This window comes from Xenopus laevis, chromosome 1S (assembly GCF_017654675.1).
Source record: "Xenopus laevis strain J_2021 chromosome 1S, Xenopus_laevis_v10.1, whole genome shotgun sequence".
NCBI classification, from domain to species: domain Eukaryota; kingdom Metazoa; phylum Chordata; class Amphibia; order Anura; family Pipidae; genus Xenopus; species Xenopus laevis.
Genome location: NC_054372.1, coordinates 125,770,499 through 125,793,008, shown reverse-complemented (window position 1 = coordinate 125,793,008; position 22,510 = coordinate 125,770,499). Strand labels below are relative to the sequence as shown.

At 37.8% G+C, this 22,510-nt stretch overlaps 1 protein-coding gene across 6 annotated transcripts in view; it reads left to right on the top strand.

Moving 5' to 3' along the window:
* ptch1.S (patched 1 S homeolog) overlaps window positions 1-22,202 on the top strand; it is a 78,573-nt gene extending 56,371 nt beyond the window's left edge. For 4 of the 6 annotated variants that reach the window (XM_018234336.2, XM_018234330.2, XM_018234343.2 and 1 more), the window contains 9 exons: window positions 2,920-3,062; window positions 6,042-6,222; window positions 7,445-7,725; window positions 9,291-9,428; window positions 11,187-11,329; window positions 17,498-17,597; window positions 18,644-18,856; window positions 20,021-20,549; window positions 21,156-22,202. In XM_018234336.2, the coding sequence (XP_018089825.1) occupies window positions 2,920-3,062; window positions 6,042-6,222; window positions 7,445-7,725; window positions 9,291-9,428; window positions 11,187-11,329; window positions 17,498-17,597; window positions 18,644-18,856; window positions 20,021-20,548 (1,727 nt within the window). In that variant the 3' untranslated portion in view covers window position 20,549; window positions 21,156-22,202. 6 annotated transcript variants of the gene reach the window in all.
* Window positions 22,203-22,510: the final 308 nt, after the last annotated feature.

The window sequence follows — 22,510 nt, the reverse complement described above, 5'->3', positions numbered from 1 at the left end:
AGCAAACAGATTTTTTTATATTCAATGTTGAAATCTGACATGGGGCTAGACATATTGTCAATTTCCCAGCTGCCCCAAGTCATGTGACTTGTGCTCTGATAAACTTCAATCACTCTTTACTGCTGTACTGCAAGTTGGAGTGATATCACCCCCCCCCCCAGCAGCCTAACAACAGAACAATGGGAAGGTAACCAGATAACGTAACGATTCCCTAACACAAGATAACAGTGGCCTGGTAGATCTAAGAACAACACTCAATAGTAAAAACCCATGTCCCACTGAGACACATTCAGTTACATTGAGAAGGAAAAACAGCAGCCTGCCAGAAAGCATTTCTCTCCTAAAGTGCAGGCACAAGTCACATGACTGGGAAATTGACAAAATGTCTACCCCCATGTCAGTTTTCAAAATTGAATATAAAAAAAATCTGTTTGCTCTTTTGAGAAATGGATTTCAGTGCAGAATTCTGCTGGAGTAGCACTATTAACTGATGCGTTTTTAAAAAAACATGTTTTCGGATGACAGTATTCCTTTAATATAACAGTGGAGCTGGTTTACCAATGCTGAAGATAAATACCACCAGTGATTTACTGTTTAGTCCTAATGCTCTCTTTGCCCAATGTCTCTGATGAGTTGTTTAAACAAAGAATGGTAAATTATCAGTTTGGCAGTTGCTTCCCTCTGAGAACAATGTATGAACTGCTACAAACATGTTACCGAACAAATGCAGTTATCTGTGTTTTCTGGCAATAGATGCATAGTTGTGTCATGGTCACAGAGTTTTTTTTTTGTTTTTTTTTTGTAGACTAAGATGAGAAACAACTGGTGACTATTTTGCGGCTCATTTATAAACTACGATCAGCGCACAATGATTCACACAGTGAATATATTTGCCCTGCACATGGTTATATTTATAAAGCTGGACAAGAATTGGCAAACAAAATTGCAATTTTTTTTGCACTGGGAATGTCCATAAGGGCTTTGTAAATGTGGCAAAAATGGCAAATTGTGAATATTTATGTACACACACTGCGTTTGAATTATACCGCAACTGGTGGTAGACAAAATGTTCACAAAACAATTTTGCAACGTCAACGCTATTTTCACGCACTACAACCTTGCACAGTGGCACCCTCACGCAAACGCCAAACTCATTTGCGGGCCATTAACCCTCGATATTCGACCCTCAAAGTTAAATCCTTCGGATTTCGAAGTCGAAGGATTTAGCGCAATTCCTTCGATTCGAAGGATTTTAATCCATCGATCGAACATTTTTCCTTCGATCCCAAATTGCCTAGAAAGCCTATCGGGATCTTCCCCATAGGCTAGCATTGGTGCTCGGTAGGTTTTAGGTGGCGAAGTAGGTGGTCGAAGTTTTTTTAAAGAGACAGTACTTCGACTATCGAATGGTCAATTGGTCGAATGATTTTTACTTCGAATCGTTCGATTCGAAGTCGTAGTCGAAGTAGGCAATTCGATGGTCGAAGTAGCTAAAAAAATACTTTGAAATTCGAAGTATTTTTCCTTCTAATCCTTCACTCGAGCTAAGTAAATGTGCCCCTAACTGTTTTTGTACAGTTTTAAACTGGTCTGCAAAACTCCTGCATAATTCTTTTTAAATAGTGGTTTCTGTTTAAAACAGATGTTGTCACTATGTATTTTGATATGTTCTAAATGACTTTGTTCATATTTTCTTGTGGGGGGAGAGGAGGGAGGGAGTGCTGTGTGTGTGTCAGTTGTGGTTTTGTGGCTAAATAGGCCTGGGTGGCATGGCAGTTTTTAGCCACAGTCTCCTTTGGGTAGGTCTGGGAGTGTGTAATCTCTCTGAGACATGGTTTATTGTTCTCACATCAGGGCAAGATTTTACATGTTTCCTTGTGGTATGCTTTTCACTGTTGCTGAGATGTTACCCCCACAAAAAGACTTTTCAATAAGATGTTAAGTAAAACAGAAAAACAGAAAAATGTGATTAAGGTTGAGGCAAAAATAACTGTGTAGTTACACAAATATAAGATGTTTTATTTTATGCTACATTGCAGAATATTAGTGCACATTCCTTTAACTGCTGCATAAAATGTCAGTGCTACACAAATAAAAATCCGATAATCAGCCTTGTCAAGGCTCTCTTTGGTAAATCCTGCTTCATGTCACATGGAGTTGTCTGAACAAATTCTGTGTGTGTGTGCGCGCGCAATAAATAGCCGTTTTCATTGCAGAGGAAGCCAGTGCTAAGTTGGCCAAGAAGTTTAGCTGCTTAAATGGCCAGGTTTTTTTTTTTGCTGCAGTGACTTCTAAAGCACTGCCAGTTGTGTGTTCTATATGTTTCTTGTACTATGTATGCAACTCTGGCTTCTGCTTTGCATTGGCCTATCCCAGCTCTGTGCACTGTGGTAAGTGTGTTCTCAATGGCCTGTGTGTGCTATGATTCATTCATTTCCTTTTTTGCTAGTTTGCTCATCTCCCTTCCCTCTCCTCCTGAAAGGATGGCAGGGATGGAAGAAGCTGTAAAGAACCGAATAGATGTTGGCTGTGATTTTTACACATGCTGGCAGCATATCCCATGTCTAGTTTCTTTGCACAAGTTGAACACATGGAACAAATTGGCAAAATCATGTTCACTCACATTGTGCTCAAGAAGCAGCTGAGATTTGATTTAGTCCAAAAGTTGAAATATTTTTATTAGCTAGTGCATCTTTTCTTAATTCTTCAAGGATGGTAGTTTTGGCCTGCAGTAGTATAGCTAATAAATGCAGTACTCATTTGCTAGTATGTGTTTAGATGAGGAATTTCTGCTTCCTTCATCTTATCCAAATGTCATGGTAGTTCATTGGTTAGATAAATTGTAATATTAATATAAATGCATTTACGGTGAAGTCTTCAAATTGTTTTTGAACTTCCTATTCTGTCCTTTCAATCTAGGACTGCAAGATACGTTTGACCATGAATGGGAGGCTGGAAAAATTACACGTAATGATTATAGAAATGCTTCTGATGATGCTGTCCTTGCTTACAAGCTCCTGATACAGACAGGCAATTCTGATAAACCCATTAACCTCAACCAGGTAATATTACTACAAGTATACACATTCAACTAATATTACATGCATTATGGTAGGATAAATCACCTACTTTTTATATCCTTGAAAATAAGCACAACAAATAAGAAGCCAAGTATTAGGATAAAACTGTCACTTTTTAGGTAACAATGGATTGCTGACTGTAGTATTAATGCTATTTTAGTCATTGCAAAGTGCCATATGTATAATGTGCTCATAATCCAAAAACTCCATCAAAACTCCTTGGCATAAGTGTTATGTTCAGTGAAAGTGTAGCCATTTAGTTTTCTGATATAATTTTATCAGTAAAATCCATGCCTTTCCCAGTGTTGCTTATAGTCTCAAATTCCATATACCAGGGTCCATTTATTCAGACACCCACTCACTAACCAGTATGTTTTGGACTATCATTCCTTCCAGAATGCTGAACTAAAATACCAGGAAGAAAAATATTGGCATTTAGAGATTAACTATTAGTGAACTGGTGTGACAGAAGTTGAATGACTCCTGGCATTGATGTCCTGGTGGTTTATCAGGCTGTTTTTTACCTTCCTGCAATTTCTGCTAATTGTTCTGACTATTTACTAAGCAGGCCTAATCATTAATCTAGAGGCTGGCTTTCGCATATGTCCTGCCAGCAACAGTGGCATAGTTTCTCTTTAATAACAATCAATCAATCCATAGATTGATTGTTTGGAATACAGAAGACCGAGTCCTTCATATGTAATTAAAATAAAAAAGTTTGCCGAGGTGCAGTAACATTCAGCAGCCAATAAGAGGTTTTCATTTAAGCAGGTGGCCAGTAAATGCTACCTGCCAATCAGTTGTTGCTGATTAGACCAGCAGCAAGCGTTGCACTTTTTATTACATAAGCCCAAATGAGTCTAGCTTGGTTAGATGTACTAGTTATATATACAGTATATCCTCAACCTCTGTTGTCTAGCTTGAGATCTCCTCAGCCTTAGGTGTTTTAATTATATCTCCTCTGCCTTCTACATCTAGATCATAACCACTATATGAATTTACATACCCAATGTAACATTTACTTTCCATTTACCTTTAGTATTGATAGAGAGGGATGCCTACAGATGTCCTAACATGTGTATCAAACTACAGATATTTACAGCAGGCTTATGCCAACTAACAAACTTTCTCACCACCATGTTTATTTTCTCTGCATCCATCATGATTTACGGTCATTCCTCTCCTTTGGTGGAGAAATGCAATTTACCCTGGAATGTGTATTTAATGAGGAAAACGGAGAAGTCGAGTGCAGGGATCAGAAGTAGCCTAGTTTATATAAGATTGGTACACAAAACCAAAGTATAGAGGCCTTAATTAACACAACTAGAGAGGAATATTTGAAGGTTTAGCTCTTTAAATGCACTGCAATTATTTGTAGTTATATTGCTTTCAAAGCTGCCTAACTTCTTAGCTTACAGAAAGCTTTCTAAGAGGTGTCAGTAGTATACTGTCCCTGGTGGTTCTGAATGAATGTCACCAAAAATATATTTATGATATCATACTTGAACATAAAATTTAAGGGAACGTGCATAGAATGTAGAAACTGTATATATTTTAATTGTTTGTGTGTGTGTGTGTGTGTGTGTGTATATATATATATATATATATATATATATATATATATGTCCAGATAGTAGACGCACTCTTCCTCCGATTTCAATCGTGGGTACTGTGGTCAAAGTAAATATGTAGCCTTCAAAATGGACCAGCACTCCAAGTTTTCATGTGTTCAAACTTTTTTTATGGAAGTTGGTTTGTATTCTTCAAAATATTTGAGAGTCGTGTTGAACCAAGAAACTAATCAGCAGGTTGGACAACTAAATATCCAGTCACATTTATCATTGGCAAACTTGTAGACTAGAGAAGGAAAGTCTTAACAGAATTTATACAGATGTTTTCCTTTTAATTGCCTTGCCTTCATTTACTGGGTGGCATTTCCTTCTGTGCTAACAATGGAGGTTAACTGCACCCAGACGTGCAGTGGGATGTTTGCCAGGTTTCATTCTTTTTATTCCTTGCTTGTTTCTGCAGAATGCTTCTCTAGCTTGGTCATCCCTTCCCAGAAGCACCTTCCTCCCCCAACCCCCAGCTCTAGACATTTGTTGAACACACTGGTCCATCAGTAGGGGCTTGGATGCAAGAATGGAACAGGGTTGTTAGTGTAATTACAAGGGAAAAGAAGAAATGTTTTTGTTAGATGGGGAATCATATTTCTTTGGAATGCAGCAACTGTTTATCCTTTGCCATTCCATTCAGTTCAAGTGTAATTAAAAAGCAGAGATGTTTATCTATTTTTTTTTGTTGCTTAATTGACATCATATGGATCTGTATTTTACAGTGCAATTACTTATTGTAAAAGGAGCCCTTCAGCTCTAATGTGCATCCGACTGTAGAGCTTTGTTGAGCATTAGATATGATCCTTGCTGCACACTGCTTCGTTGGTTTTGACGCATAGGAAGAAAAGTGATTGAACCACAGTTCCTAGCAGTATTCAGGGCTACGCTTTGGGTAAATAGAGCTTCATGATAGGGCTGCGGTCACCCCTTGAAAATGGGAAAAGCAGTGTACAAAGTTTATAAAACACTTTATGTGCCCTTTCAGTCTGAAGTTTAAAAATAATTACACATTTACACTTATTATTGTTAGTTTTTATTAGGAGCCTGTTAACCTGCACGTATGTTTTTCTGGAGTGGGTGGAATCTGGAGAGCAAAAAATATCAAAAAATGTTTATTTATATCATATATAATGAAACCCTTACATCCAAGTCATAAATGAAAGCAACAAATGCAAATAAATTGTGACCTGAATTTTCTTCCCTTATTAACCTACTGATCCTCCCTGCTAACTTCTTTTGGCATAATTCATGGTCTGTTTTGAAAACATTGGTTGTGTTACAGTAGTCCAACTTGTATTTCTGGCAAATTCAGTCTAAAAGTCCACTTCTTTCTCTTGTGATTTAGCTGACTAAACAGCGGTTGGTGGATGCAGATGGGATTATTCAGCCAAATGCTTTCTACATCTACTTAACAGCCTGGGTGAGTAATGACCCTGTAGCCTATGCTGCTTCCCAGGCCAACATCCGCCCACACCCTCCTGAGTGGCTCCACGACAAAGCAGACGATAGGCCTGAGACCAGGACAAGTGAGTAGACATTTGCCTCTGGCCTTTACAATGTTTATGAACAGCTTCCTCCAGCCCAGCTCTACTTTGGATGACATTGTGCAGACCTACCATAAATTCAGCAAGCTGGTGTATTTTATTCCTGTCACCAATTTTATAGTTGCATTTTTATTTATAGAAATGGGGCAGCCTTAAAATGCACACAGACTATTAAAAAAATGTTTAAATCAAGGTAAATTGAGTGTGTAAGTTTAGAACATGGATAGTGCCGAATTTCACTGACTGCATAAGCTGTTTATAAATAAGGCATATACATTATATCCTGTGAATTGTTTGTATAACCTAGGCTATGGATTTATCTTATTCTGTACGTATTTTTCTCTCTTTATTTTGGAGATGTGGAAGGTGTCATGAGGAAACTTTCTATATCTTCAGAAAGTGCCCTTGGGCACAAATACTGACATGGATGCTTGCCTTGGTTTACCAAGCAATAACCTGTGAACAATTTTCAGCTTCACAGCTCCATAAATATAAATATTTATATTATTATTTTTACCAGGCCAACATCAATCCAGTTTTATAAAATGCATGTATTGTTTCAAGTTTAATTCATTATACTATTTACTTTAATTGGGCTTTAGTTTTAAACTATATGTTATTTTGAAGACTGAAAATAAGGCTTTTTGTGGATGTCTGCTTTCATGACTAAAGTTTGCTTGTGTTTGGTGCTGGGGTGTGATTGTTTCAATGCCCTATACTCTGGACTTTCTTCAGAGTCAAGTTCCCTCCACTTTTTGTAATGTGATTTGGCCAATAAAATAAATAAATATTATACATTACTGTAGCCAAAGCCTAAAGCCCTGTGGCAGCCTGCCAAGCCTTGTTTTAAAGAAAATTTATAGTTGAGATTATAATAGGGCAAATCATGTTTAGCATGTCAGCTGAATGACCCTGCAGGGTCTGGAACACACAGCGTCAAGTAACTGAAAGCTTGCTAAAGAACCAACTGGAATTTCTATATACTTTTTTTTTTTTCTATATTACTTTTTGTGGTTGATCTAGGCTTTTATATGATAAAAGGAACAAGAAAAATGAAATTTCCCAGACTATTAAATGAACATACATCGAACATTTTCTATAACAAAGATCTTTTCTTTATTGTGCATAAGGCAATTGCTGCCTTGCATTTATTAGGCATTTGTTTGGGTGTTTTAATACAACCTGCTTGCTTTCTTTTCAACAGTTCGTGCAGCTGAACCAATAGAATATGTCCAGTTTCCTTTCTACCTCAATGGTCTGCGGGAAACATCCGACTTTGTGGAGGCTATAGAAAAAGTGAGGGCAATCTGTAACAACTACACAAGCCTTGGGGTGTCGAGCTACCCAAACGGCTACCCTTTCCTGTTCTGGGAGCAATACATTAGTCTCCGTCACTGGCTGCTGTTGTCCATCAGTGTGGTTCTGGCCTGTACCTTTCTGGTGTGTGCTCTCTTTCTCCTGAACCCTTGGACTGCTGGAATCATTGTAAGTTAATAAGGTCCTTTGTTGCTGTCAAATTCCTTTCAGCATAGCTCTTGCTGCAGCCAGCAACGTTTGTTTATGTCTGGTTCTCTGGTGGAATAATGTATGTTACATCATCCTTGATATGTTTATTCCCCTTTTGGAAGGAAAAGAAGGGTGGGTTCTTGTTACAGAAAAAACCTTTAAAGCCTAATTCTTGCACCCCTTTTAGGGACACCACCATTCTTATTAAAGAATATTAAAAAAAATGGGGTAAAACTTTATGTAATAATTTTAGCTTGTTTGTTGACAAATATTAATGAGAAATATTTTCTCCCAGCATGTTTTCTAAGCCATAAAATGTACAGAAATAATACATACAATGTAAGCTAGAGCCCCCTCATTCCCTTCTACCTAGGAGTTACTAGTGTATTATATAAAGAAATGGACTGTAGCTCACCGTTTGTTTGCTTGATAGGTTATCCTGCGGGGTATCCTGTGTTGATCCCCCAATAGAGTCAATCAGTAGAATTCGAATGCAGGACAAATCCACAGCAGTATTCTTAACTGCAAAAACTTTTATTGGGAATGCACAACACACAACATGTTTCGGGCTAGGCCCTTTATCAAGTGTCATAAAGGGCCTAGCCCGAAACATGTTGTGTGTTGTGCATTCCCAATAAAAGTTTTTGCAGTTGTAGGACTTACTAGTGGTTCCTGTTCCTTTTATGCACATAGTCGTTAAAGGGTTAACTTCTCCAACACCGTATAGATAGGCTGGATACATATGGAAATGTTAAAGTTGCAAGACTAACATAAGTAAACACTTGTAAAAGCCTAGAACTGGTTTTATTTTGACTTTTGAGATTTCCAAAAACAACATAAGATGGAGTGAAAAAGGGCCTGTTCTACTTTTCCTATAATGCTTTTTTTTGTATGTGCTTATTTGAAGCAGTATTTCTTTCTGCTCCTCGGCAATTACTTAACAGAGAGTTGAAAATTAAAAACATACAAAATATTGACGGCTTGCTTTGTTCCTGTCAGTCTATCAAAGTTCCTTCTAAAGCCAGGAGGACTCACCCTAACTTGATATGTGTCAGCTGATGAGGGTACTTTTCTTCTTTAAAGATATTTTGAACTAAATCCAATGAAATGCCTTTTAGAAGGTCAGCTGCACATTAGAATAACTGTACACGCACTGGGGTTAGTGTCTTTCGTAACATATTTCCCAGTACTGTACAATAAATGGGTGTATACACTGAACATACAGATTACATACAAAACTATAAACAGTACAAGGGGTAAATAGCTTAAAATAAAAAAGAAGGGGCTAACTACTACTCTTCTCTAAAAACAAAAATGGCAAAGGCAAAAGTGTGCTTATTGTGGGTTTAAATAAACAATATTAACTGTTTTTCAGTCCCCCTTATGGATATGTTCAGAATTGTAGAAAAGTGCTATAAGAGTATTGCAATTATATTCCCTAATTTTTACTATACACTGTGCATATAGTCTCACGAACTTGTTTGTATGCAGTGGAGTCGTCCACCTCATTCAGAGTCATACATCTCCTTCCTGTTTTGTTTCAGGTCATGGTGTTAGCCCTTATGACAGTGGAACTGTTTGGCATGATGGGACTAATAGGGATTAAGCTGAGTGCGGTGCCTGTAGTTATCTTGATTGCCTCAGTTGGAATTGGAGTGGAATTCACTGTTCATGTTGCTTTGGTAAGGATGCAAACCATTCAAATTAAAGAGAGACTCGTTGCTTTAATGCTGTACTTAAATAAATAAAATCTAAACTTTTTGATTTTTTTAAATGTTCTTGGAGTACAATCATCATCATCTTAATAAACATTTCTAGGTTAATTTGTGAAAGTATTACAGATGGATAGCTCTTTGGAACTGTCATGGGCCTCCTTCTTGGACCTCATTGCAGAACAGATGACTGCATTGTAGGCTTGCTTATATTGGCTGGAGAGTGGTTCCACAATTGCTTTGCACCATTCAGTTATCACTGAACATAATGATATTTGGTGCCAGTCACTTGGGATTTTTACTAATCATTACTAACATTTCTTTAGCTATGCCAAAGTATATCTTTGGTATGATGTAATATAGCGGATGAATCCAACTCAAAAATGTATTCTGCACAGTTGGACTGGATCACCAATACTTTTGATGGAGTGTAAACTTAATATAAACTCTAGAATACGCAAAACACATACAGAATGCTAAGCTCATCTAGAGAATTTACTTGTGTGGTACAAAAGCAGGTAGTGCTAACAAAACTATATCCTATACAGCCATATATAGTTGATTGGAGAGTGAGGAAACAAATAAAGAAGTGTAGAAAATGATAGGCTGCTAAGCCAAAATGACATCAAATGCTTTAAAATAGCAACCAAAATCTGAAAGACATGGAAGAAATTGGAAAACTACCACTGGAATGGATAGAAGAATTGCCAAAATGGCAGACTCAGCCAATAATCAGCTTCAGGAAGATCAAAGAAGATCTATAGTTACCTGTGAGTAATGTTACAATTAGAAGATGCCTATGTGAAGCCAAGCTATCGGCAATAAGCCATTGTTAAAAGGAAGATGTGCTGAATAGGTTACAATTTGCCAAAGAACACATTGACTGGTCTAAAGAGAAATGGTGCAACATTTTGTGGACTGATGATAGTGAAACATGGTGGCACAAGCTTCATGATATGGGGATGTTTCTCATACTATGGTGTTGGGCCTATTTATCTCATACCAGGGATCATGGATCAGTTTCAATATATCAAAATACTTGAAGAGGTCATGTTGCTTTATGCCAAAAAGGAAATGCCCTTGAAATGGATGTTTCAACAGGACAACAACCCCAAACACACCACTAAACAAGCAACATCTTGGTTCCAGACCAACAAGATTGACGTTATGGAGTGGCCAGCCCAATCCCCGGACCTTAATCGTATAGAAACCTTGTGAGGTGACATCAAAAATGCTGTTTCTGAGGCAAAACCAAGAAATCTAGAATAAATGTATAATATAACAGGTACAAAAAGCTGGTTGACTCCATGTAACATTGATATGCAGCAGTTTCTCAGAAAGTGGTTATACAGATTAATATACTGTAAGTTCATAGGAAAGCAAACAAGCACTGTATAAACTGGAAGATGTTTTGAGTTTGCAGACACTGCAGAAAAATGCAGACACTGACATTTTTTGGAACAACCATAACCCTTTTCTTCAATGTCTGTAAAAGGAATAACACAAATTTGATTTTTCTTCATGTTTTGATTTGGAATAGAATGTGTAGTGATCCCAGTGCATTTGTGTGTATGGAAATAAAAACTATTATAAGGATTTTGAGCTTTATTCACTTTTTTTAAACCACACTACTATTATTCAGAACACAACTGTATATTAACAACACTGTAGGCCCTCAAACTCCATATTTGATGTACTCCAGCCTAACAAGCTTTCTCTGTTTTCCAGGCATTCCTCACTGCTGTCGGGGACAAGAATCGCAGAGCTGTTCTTGCTTTGGAGCACATGTTTGCACCTGTCCTGGATGGGGCTGTCTCTACTTTATTAGGCGTTCTGATGCTTGCTGGATCAGAATTCGACTTTATTGTCAGGTATATTATTAAGTAGTCCGCTGCTTAGCTGCTTGTTCTGATACCCTAAAAATATATTTTAACACAGGTAAGGTTGAAAAGACCCCAAACCACAACCACTAATTTGAACTGAAATTACTGGCAAACGCATATATCTCATGCTGTATTAACTATCACAGGATATTTGCCCACAATAGACTGTGTGCTTCTTCCTCATTTGATACACATCAGTACATGGCCTTGAAGCAGCCATGGAAATAAGCAATCAACTGGTGAGCCAAAAAATGTTCAACTTGTGTATAAGTTATGCATGTCTAATTCTTTTAAAGGGACAATGCCTTACAATTCCCTGATATACTGATAATTTAAAGACATGGAGCTGTCCCTGCTGCAATTATGAATCAGTATTGATTGGCAAAGCTCCATTAACTTCAGATGATGCCTCTTACTCAGCAAGAGGATTGTGGGAGGTGGAGAACTAATTACACACATTACTTTCAACAAGGAAATTACTAATGCAGTAAATTTTGATGTCATCATTTTACATTGCTAATATAATCATGTTTGGCCTCTGTCGGTCTTACATCAGTCATACATATATGTGTGTATTATTACAGCATTACAGCTTTTCTATTAATATTTCTTTTCATTGGTCTAGATTTCATTTATTCCTTAAGGTTCTTCAAAACACACTCCTATAAATAGTTGTGTAATTGCAGAACCCATGGGACCTCCACTTTGGGGATATGTTTTTTTTGAAGCTGATAAAATCAATTGATGTTCTCATAATAACACTGTGATGGCTTTCTTAAAGGGGTTGTTCACCTTCCAACACTTTTTTCAGTTCCGTTGGTTTCAGAAAGTTCACCAGAAATAAAGACTTTTTCCAGTTCTATTTTCTATTTGTGACTGTTTTTCGGATATTGAAGTTTAAAGGGATTCTGTCAAGATTTTTATGTTGTTTTTATTTCTAAATTACACTGTTTACACTGCAAATAATTCACTCTACCATGTATAATTTAATTCCTGAACTAACAATTGTATATTTTGTTAGTTATAATATTGGTGTGTAGGCAGCCATCTCAGGTCATTTTGCATGGTCATGTGCTTTCAAAATGAGCCAGCACTTTAGGATAGAACTGCTTTCTGGCAGGCTGTTGATTCTCCTACTCAATGTAACTGAATGTGTCGCAGTGGGACCTGGATTTTACTATTGAGTGCTGTTCTTAGTTCTACCAGGCAGCTGTTATCTTATGTTAGGTAGCTGCTATCTGGTTACCTTCACATTGTTCTATTGTTAGGCTGCTGGGGAGGGGAAAGGGTGGGGGTGACATCACTTCAACTTGCAGTACAGCAGTAAAGAGTGACTGAAGCTTATCAGAACACAAGTCACATGACTGGGAGCAGCTTGGAACTGACAATATGTCTAGCCCTATGTCAGATTTCTGCTGAGCAGAATCCCTGAGTTTCATTAAAGGCAGCTGTTAGATTTGATACAGTAGTTGCTAATATTCCACAGATACTGCTGAGAAATGTACCAACTAAATGTTGCTGTTGTCTGAAAAAAAGTGTTTGGAAGGTGAACAGCCCCTTTAAAGTCTATATGAGAGATTTCTTTATCATGAGTCTGGATGAAAACATAATGAACTTGTAGGTTTCTGCAGAGAATTAAAAGGAGGACTGTTTTCTTTTGGATTTAATTAAGAATGTAAGTTTGTCAGCTCAGATGAGGTTTTCTTTTGAAGGGAATTTGATAAGTGCAGTGAAATAGATCCCGCTCTACTCCAAACAAACTATGGAGCTCCTGAAAATGACTAAGCTTAGAAGTAACAGTGGTTCATTGTGGCAGATTGTTCTGGTACCCAAGAATAAGCCTGGAAGGCAAACCAAAGTTGGTGGAGGATGGGCTATAGCAACAGCGTAGAATATTGAGTTGAACAGATTTGAAGATCTGGCTTTCCGTCACGCTACTTAGAGTTTAAAAATTACAAGTGGTGGTTTTATATTGGGATAGGGACATGGATGTATAGAGAACACACTGTTGAAGTAAGATACACTTGAACCTTAATTATCTAGTGTTGTTTGACAAGTAAAGTGCTTTGGAAAAAATTCCCATCCATATAGATATTTGCTATTCCTATTCTGTATCAGGTCTAAATTCAATTTCAGACTTAATCAAATGTAACATCTGTTTGAAAAAAGTGGAAATACAGTGCTGTGATTATTCCATGACTGACCGTTATAATAGTACAATTTAAACAAATGTCTATTTTCAACCACAATACACGGGGAGGCCCATTTATCAAAGGTTGAATTTCGAATTCATGTGAGTTTTTTTTTAACTCTGATGAATTCATATATATACTTAATATTCAATTCGGAGGTTATTTAAGAAAGAAATCGAATATCTAAAACTCGAATGAATATTACTGACCCAAAAATTTGAATCAAATTTGACTTAAAAAACTCAAATGTCAGTTAGGCTAATAACATCTTCAAATTGGTCACTGGACCTCTCTCATTGACTTATACATGAACTCGGCAGGTTATAGGTGGTGAATTGTCGAATTTTAATTATTCCCAGGGTATAGGTTTGATAAATCTCGAAATTAAAATTCGAATTAAAATTTGAATCAAATTTGGATAATTCACAATTCAAAGTTTACAGTTTTGACCATAGAAAATTAATAATTTTCAATTCGACCCTTAATAAATCTGCCCCTTAAACTATTTAAAGTGAGTTAACAAATGTTGGTAAATGTTTTTTAGAAGTAAAAAATATGGCCTCCTCCTGTTTTTTTTTCCAGGAAGGATGTAGAGTGATCAAAAGTTGTTCCAGGGGATTACCAGTGTTCCAAAGCTTTTGGACATTTAGAAAAATTAGAACAATCAGCTCGGCTAAAACGGAGTAAATTAAGAGGCATTGTATATGCAAAGTAGACAGCAATATAATCATATTGTTTATTCAAGTGTAAGATGGATGTCATGCAAATGTTTCTGGGGCCTGTTGTTGATACAAAGCTCAGTCTCAAATTCTGCTTGGTTTACGTTTAAGGAAGACATTGGGTTGTTGATCGTACTAATGAAGTTTACATTTGTAAGATGTTTACAGAACCAGGGAAATTTGTATGTTGTGATATTTTTTAAACAGCACATTGCAAAACAAGACTAGTGCCAAGGTTTCATTAACCCAATTCTGGATTTGCATGAACAACACATTTTAAAAGGAGACTTCTATGGAGGCAGTCAGGTTTATTGTACATTATTATACATGGATTTGTGACTAAGAGCTGGTTCCCTTATTTGCCTGCTCCTTTACCGTAAATGTGTCAGACCTGCTAAATGTAAAAGCTTGCTTTTCTTAAATTATTTTGAGATGGTCATGTGACCCTCTGGAGCAGGACTCCCTAACTGGTGCCTTTGGGCTGATTGCTGAGTGCCAAGAATTTTTATAGCCCCTATACCTGTAACTTCATTTTATTTCCAATAAACACATTTTCCAGTATAGTGCACATTCATGAATTGGTTTATTACCTAGAAACAGTTGCACAGCACTGCTGTGGAGTAAAGCAGCTTCTAACTTTTAGCCAATAAGGATTCTGGGATTTGTCCTTCAGCAACAGCACAGCAGTCCTGGGCAGGCAGAGCAGTCCTGGGGTAAAGCTGAGACCTTTTTTTGGCATTACAAAGTGATCCTTGACTGTAAGTCTTAGGGGCAGATGTATTAAGTTTCAAATGGTTAATTAGAATTTTCAATTTTTTTCATATCAACACTCACAAATTCGAATTTCAAAGCACCAACTCGAATGTAAATTTGAATGTGAGATTTATCACATTTCGACCATGGAAACGGTTCTTATTTGAATATTCACCACCTAAAACCTGCCGAGTTCATGTAGTCAATGGCAGAGTTCCGTTGAACCATTTGCATATGTTAAAATTTTCAGGTCGCGACTAATCAATCCAAATATTACACATTTTGAGTTTTTTCATAAATAATCTCCCAATTGAGCTGTGAGTATATTCGAATTTATTAGAGTAAAAAAAATTCACATAAATTCCAAATTGGACCTTTGATAAATAACCCCCTTAAAGGGATCCTGTCATGGGAAAACATGTTTTTTTAAAAACGCATTAGTTAATAGTGCTACTCCAGCAGAATTCTGCACTGAAATCCATTTCTCAAAAGAGCAAACAGATTTTTTTTATATTCAATTTTGAAATCTGACAGGGGGCTAGACATATTGTCAATTTCCCAGCTGCCCCTGGTCATGTGACTTGTGCCTGCATTTAAGGAGAGAAATGCTTTCTGGCAGGCTGCTGTTTTTCCTTCTCAATGTAACTGAATGTGTCTCAGTGAGACATGGGTTTTTACTATTGAGTGTTGTTCTTAGATCTGCCAGGCAGCTGTTAGGGTAGGGGCACACGGCGCGATTTCGCCGCGATTCTGCGCTAAGCGAGTTGTCGCTGCGTTTTTTAAGCCGAAATAGCTTTGCTAACTTTGGCGCTGGCGTCAATGCAAATCGCGGCGAAATCGCTGCGTTAATTCACACGCGGCGATTCGTTTTCTATTGTCGTCCGAAGTTGCCTCGCTGGGCGTTTCCGGGCGACAGTAGAAAAAGAATCGCCGCGTGTGAAATAGTGCAGCGATTTCGCCGCGATTTGCATTGACGCCAGCGCCAAAGTTAGCAAAGCTATTTCGGCTTAAAAAACGCAGCGACAACTCGCCCAGCGCAGAATCGCGGCGAAATCGCGCCGTGTGCCCCTAGCCTTATCTTGTGTTAGGGAGCTGTTATCTGGTTACCTTTCCATTGTTCTTTTGTTTGGCTGCTCGGGGGGGAGGGAGGGGGTGATATCACTCTAACTTGCAGTACAGCAGTAAAGAGTGATTGAAGTTTATCAGAGCACAAGTCAAGCCCCATGTTGGATTTCAAAATTGAATTTAAAAAAATCTGTTTGCTCTTTTGAGAAATGGATTTCAGTGCAGAATTCTGCTGGAGCAGCACTTTTAACTGATACATTTTGAAAATCTTTTTTCCCATGACAGTATCCCTTTAAGGGCAGAGACTCTTCCTAGGGCGACTAATCTCCCCAAATTGCCTCCCCGCCGGCTGGAATCTAAATTGCCAGCAGGATGGCACTTTGAGTGCTGTGTTTTCTGAAGTCGCCCGAAATGGAAACTAAGTGCTCAGAGTGCCACCCCACCAGCGATTTATATTCTAGCTGATGGGGAGGCAGTTTGGGGAGATAAGTCGCCCGAAGAAGAGGCGATTTGTCGCCATGCGACTAAATCTCTCTGAATCTTCATGTCTGTCTCTGCCCTAAGTGGTGGGAAACCACATCCATTTGTGCATTTCTCCCACCCCCTCCGCCCCATTACTGCAGCCTTTATGTTTGAATTGGCTGATTTAATACAAGAGTATTCAGAGATGCTAAATTGATCAACAAAAGATTAGCCTGCAATGTAGCTCAACCATTGTGGAACCTTTTTACTCTGAACCGTGCTGGGACATACTACAGAATGTAAAGCATTTTCTTTTACAAAAAGCTGGTTTCCTTTCTTAAAAATAAAGACCATATAATATAGTAAATGTGTAATAGGTAGATTACAGCAGATTGAACAAAACAGAATTTAAAAAGATAAAAATCAAAAAGAGAGAGAGAGAAAGATTTAATTAGAAATTGTGCAGTAGGTCTCATGAGCATTTCGCAGTGGATTAACCACTTGGAGAAGTAGCCCTTTCCCCTTGTAGACTAAATAGTTTAAATTCTACTCCTTTCCTTCATTTGTTTCTTTCCTCTGGGCTCTCACTAATGGGGAAAGTGGAGGAGGGGCTGCTATTGTATTTGTGCTCTCATTCTTTACCCGTATTCACTTCAGATTCCATATTTTTTTTTCTTTTTTTCTGCCTTGTGTTGTACCTCAATGAATAGCTGCAATTTATTGAAACTTTGTTATTGTTTAACAATATAACCCTTTTTCTTTTCTTTTAACTACTCTTTGAATGGGGAAAGTAGCATTCAAGGTAAAAAAATAAAAAAACTACTGTTAATATGTTCTTTTGTGCTATTGTGTGATTTTTGTTTTGTTCTTGCATGTTTTGAAAATTAGTCTGTATAATACATTGTCTAATCTAATATCTGATGCTATTTGAGCTAAGATACTTATGTTCATTTTTTTTTTTCTAGGTACTTTTTTGCTGTCCTGGCAATTCTAACTCTTTTGGGTGTACTAAACGGGTTGGTGCTACTTCCTGTACTTCTGTCTTTCTTTGGGCCTTATCCTGAGGTTTGTAACTGCTCTATAATACTTGCATGGGTTCAGTTAAAATGTGCTTAGATGAGCTTAGTTTATTTCTTTTAATATATATATGTTTGGATGAGTCATGTTACACTGTTGATATCACCTTTCATCCCTCTGTAACGTAATACAGAGTAGATCCCACATTTTACATTTTTAAGTGGACCAGAAAAAAATGGTGTAAGATCCAGCAAAGGTTGGGGTTGTTTTCTCATGATGACATGATCACACTTTACCAGTATATTAGAGGACATTATAGACCCATTTTACCAATAAAGAGGATCACTTCACCAGAGGCCACCCCTTCAGAATAGAGGAACTTTCATTTGAAGCAATATAGGTGGTTCTTCACAGTGAGGGCAGTGAGGTTGTGGAATGCACTGCCGGGTGATGTTGTGATGGTTGATTCTGTTAATGCTTTTAATGGAGAATTCAATCCTAAAGTTAAAAAACACCTACCCCCTACCCTACATAGACCCCCCCCTCCCCCAGCCTAAGTGTTACCCCAGGCAAATGCCCCTGTGAACGTAAGGAGTTCACAGGCACCATCTTCCTCTCTTCGGAAATCTTCGTAATGAGACCGCATGGCGGCACATGTGCTAGTTTCTGTTTCGCGACAACTTCGCATGTGCTGAAATTCACGAAGATGCCAAAGCACTGGTCTCATTAAGAAGATTACCGAAGCGGCTGAAGATGGCACCCATGAACTCCGATGCTTGTAACTGCACCATGGGGTAAGTAAAACGTTAGGTGCATTTGCCCAACAGGCTGGGGAAAGGAGAGAGGGGTGTATGTATGGTAGGGTGGTAGTGGTTTTTAACTTTTTTTTTTACCCAACTTAACTATATAACTATGTAAAATCAGGGAAATGTATTATGCATTATATATTGGTGGGACCACTAAAAATTATGTAAAATAGAGGTTTCACTGTAGTATAATATATTTCTATGTCTTTTGTGTATTATGTAGAAGTTATTGCAAGCATACAAGTGGTGTTCAAGTCTAACATAATGTAAAATATTTTCTTTTTGTAGGTCTCTCCAACTAATGGCGGAGATAGGCTTGAGGTTTCTCAAGACCCACCACCAAATATTGTAAGGTTCCCTGAGCATCCTAGACCGACACAAAATGGGTCGGATTCCTCAGATTCCGAATATAGTTCTCAAACCTCTGTATCGGGAATCAGTGAAGAGCTCCACCAATATAATTCTCAGCAGTGTTCTGCAGCAGTCTTTCCTCGGCCCACTGTACGTGCCTCGAATTGTATTATTCACTGTGTGTGTGTGTTGTAGTTGAAGTCAGTATTTGCTCATGCTTTTTTGCCCTCTGATTCTGAGCAGGTCAGTTCTCCTCAGGTCTATTAATCAGCTGGTTTATGTTATTACACCGTTTCAGAAGACGGTGAATTCACACATGATAAAGTTGCTTACAAAAACATTTTCTACAATATGTTTTTTAAAAAACAAAACATTTTTAGTAGTGTTCCCATTTAGAATTCAGATTCATTCATTTGTTTTGTAAAACAAATTACAATAATAAAAAGTTTTTTTAAATTTGACCCACTGGCAGAATAATATATATTCTTATAAGCAGCCAGTGTTTTTGTGGTCTAACAAGTAGTATTACATACACAAGGCATGTCAAAAAGTGCAGCCCTTTTTCAAATTTACAGTGACCCTCAGCCTCCATCATTGAATTAATAATATTGAGACCCCCCCAGCACTGTGCGATCAGGAATCCCATAGCAGTAATATTAAGGCACATTAGTGAAATGATCTGCCACTTGGTCTATACTGCTGCCTGTGTGCTGAAGGTGTTAGTAATAGACACGTACTGGCACATAGAGACGCACTGTTTTCGCATACTTCTATAGGGCTGATACACTGTGTGATTGTCTTCTTAAAGGAGAACTAAACCCCCCCATACCAAAAGCCCCCCTTAACTTCCTGGCATTACCCCCCTCCTCTCTCCCTCCCCATGCTGTGCATTAGTAAAAAAAATAACCCCTTTAAAAAAAAATCTGACCCTTAAATGCAGAGCAGCACAGTGGAGCTCCTGGTCACCATCTTTCGCGCTTCATATCCTCTTTCAGTCTCAGTTAGGCCAAGTCAGGAATTGGTTTCAACTGCGCATGTGCAAGACAGCATTGAGACCCAAAGAGAAAACAAAGCAGCGGAAGATGTTGACCAGGAGCTCTGCTGTGCTGTTCTGCATTTAAGGGTCAGATATTTTTAAAGGGGTTATTTTTTTCACCAATGCACAGCGCTGGGAGGATGGCAATGCCAGTAAGTTTGGGGGCTTTTGGTACAGGGGGGGGGTTAGTTCCCATTTAAGTAGGATGTTTGATTTTTGTCTTTGTCTCTGGGTCCGATAATATATACAGTATATATAATATATATTTTTATCCATAGGTTGTACAGCAAAACAGTAGGCATAATCCACCAAATCAAAGCACACCACCCAACAAAGAAGCCAGAACTCAACAACAATGGTGTTCCAACAGAAATCAGAGATGGGATTCAACAGAAGGATCACGCCCACCTCCATACAGACCTCGCAGAGATGCATTTGCATCTTTTACTGAAGAGCATGCTGGTCCTAGTACCAGGGACAGGTCAGGGCACAGATCCCACTCCCATAACATGCGACAAACTGCCTTTGCTCCAGGAGGTGCTTCAGTACCTGCGTATGGCCAACCTATTACTACTGTGACTGCCTCTGCTTCAGTTACTGTTGCTGTGCACCCTTCTGTGTGCAGCCACAGTTCCTACGGTAGCTATCCCTTTTACAGTGGCTACCACGAAAATGACCATGGACATTTTGAGGACCCTCATGTGCCTATTAATGTACGCTATGAAAGAAGGGACTCTAAAGTAGAAGTAATAGAGCTGCAAGATGTTGAATGTGAAGAAAGGACACAAGGAAATGCCTCAAAATAAGGTAAACTGATAGTCATGTTTTTTTGTATTTCGTCAAGAACTATACAGTACATACTCTGCAAAAGTACTATATGATTGCCCATGTATTTGTTACTTTAAAAAGTAAAAAAAACACTTAAGTGGGTGACCTAAACAGCTGAATAAATGATACTTTAGTCATGGAGGATACATTTTTCCCTGTTGGCATGAGCGAACAATAAAACCCTTCCATCACACAAACACATATATCTCAACACATATACTTCACATACAAACAGTGTATTTCTAAAGTAGCTACAGTCCAATTTTCCTCAAATAGTTTCTGCTACTCTCTTTTGTGGTTACAGACAAGTATAACTGCTGGGGAATATGAGGTCTCTTGGAGGTGAGAAGAACACTGGGGTGCCCATAAAATAATAAAAAGCAAGAGTGTTTAAACCAATATATTTCCAACCCTTTCTGGATATATGCAGTGCAGCCACATTGATATCCAGCTCTGACGCCTGCAAGCTTTTCCTGTAGTGAGCTACAAAAACGTTGTACACATCTCCATATGTCCCATAACCCTTACATTCAGCTTGCTACTGAGGCCAATTGAATATCATATCTTTTTATTTTTTTTTAACAGGGTCTATCCATTCTGAATTATTGATGGCCAAAGATGGGAATGAATTTCCAGACTGGTTAAGAAAGCTGCTGGATGTTTTATATAAAGGACTTGCTGCATCAGTTCACTGTTACTGTAACCTTTTGTATAAATGTGTAAAATATTGCTATAAATATTTAAAAGGTGTATACATATGTAATATACAAGAGAACATTGTAAAGGTAGAAAAAAAATGTTGAATTATTTTATTATTTGTATTATTATTATTATTGTTATTATTGTTGTTGTTTTTTTTAGTCCTTTTAACCGGTGAGGCAAACACATTTCCCTTCCTTAGTGTTCAGGGCCTGTGCCACAAATAAGATTCATCTAGAAACTGAATATCTGTGTATTTTTTTTCTGCTGCTTAAATATTGTATAATTGACATGTATAATTCTATGCAAATGTTGCTTAAGTGATAGGTCTTATTTTATATGTGTAAAAGTACAGTTACAGCTGGTCACATTTTGTATGCCAGAGGTGAGGCAAGCATGATGCACACTCCCGCTGACACTCAAAATGGTTTTATCACAACCCTGTGGTAGTATTTAACAAATAACTCCAGGCCCGCTATGTGTGATAACTTTTCTTTCAGATGGGCAGATATCAAGAATTACAAGTCTACTGTTCCTACTAGTCTTCTGTTGTACAGTCTGTGCCACTGTAATGCATTTTCTTCATTTGCTTCTGTAATACCTTGATGTTGGGAGTGCTTCCCCCTGTACAGAGCACTTATTCACTAGAGACTTTCATTCTTCATTACCAAACAAGCTATGGTTGTTGCAGGCATTAATGGAGAATATTACAGGTATAGGATCTATTATCCAGAAAGCTTGGTACCAGGGGTTTCAGGCTAAGAGGTATTTTTATAATGTGGATGACCATAATTTTAAACATGAAATAAACCCAATAGAATTGTTTTGCCACCAATATAGATTCATGTAGCTTCATAACCATTTTAAAGGAAAACTATATCCCCCCAAACAATGTAGGTCTCTATAAAAATATATTGCATACAACAGCTCAAATGTAAAACGCTGCTTCATGTAAATAAACATTTTCATAATTATCTACTTTTTTAGTAGTATGTGCCATTGGATAATCATAAATAGAAAATTGCCATTTTAAAAAAAAATAAGGGCCGCCCCCTAGTAGCCTAGGATTCACAGTGTACAAAACAAACCAAACAAACATGTTAGGTCACATGTGCCAATTAACTTTCATGAAATGGTGATTCAAGGCAAGAGATTTAAAAGGGCAATATTTACTTATTATAGACCAGTTTGGTAAGATTCTTAAATATGCCACTTGATTTGTTGCTTAAGTATTCATTTTT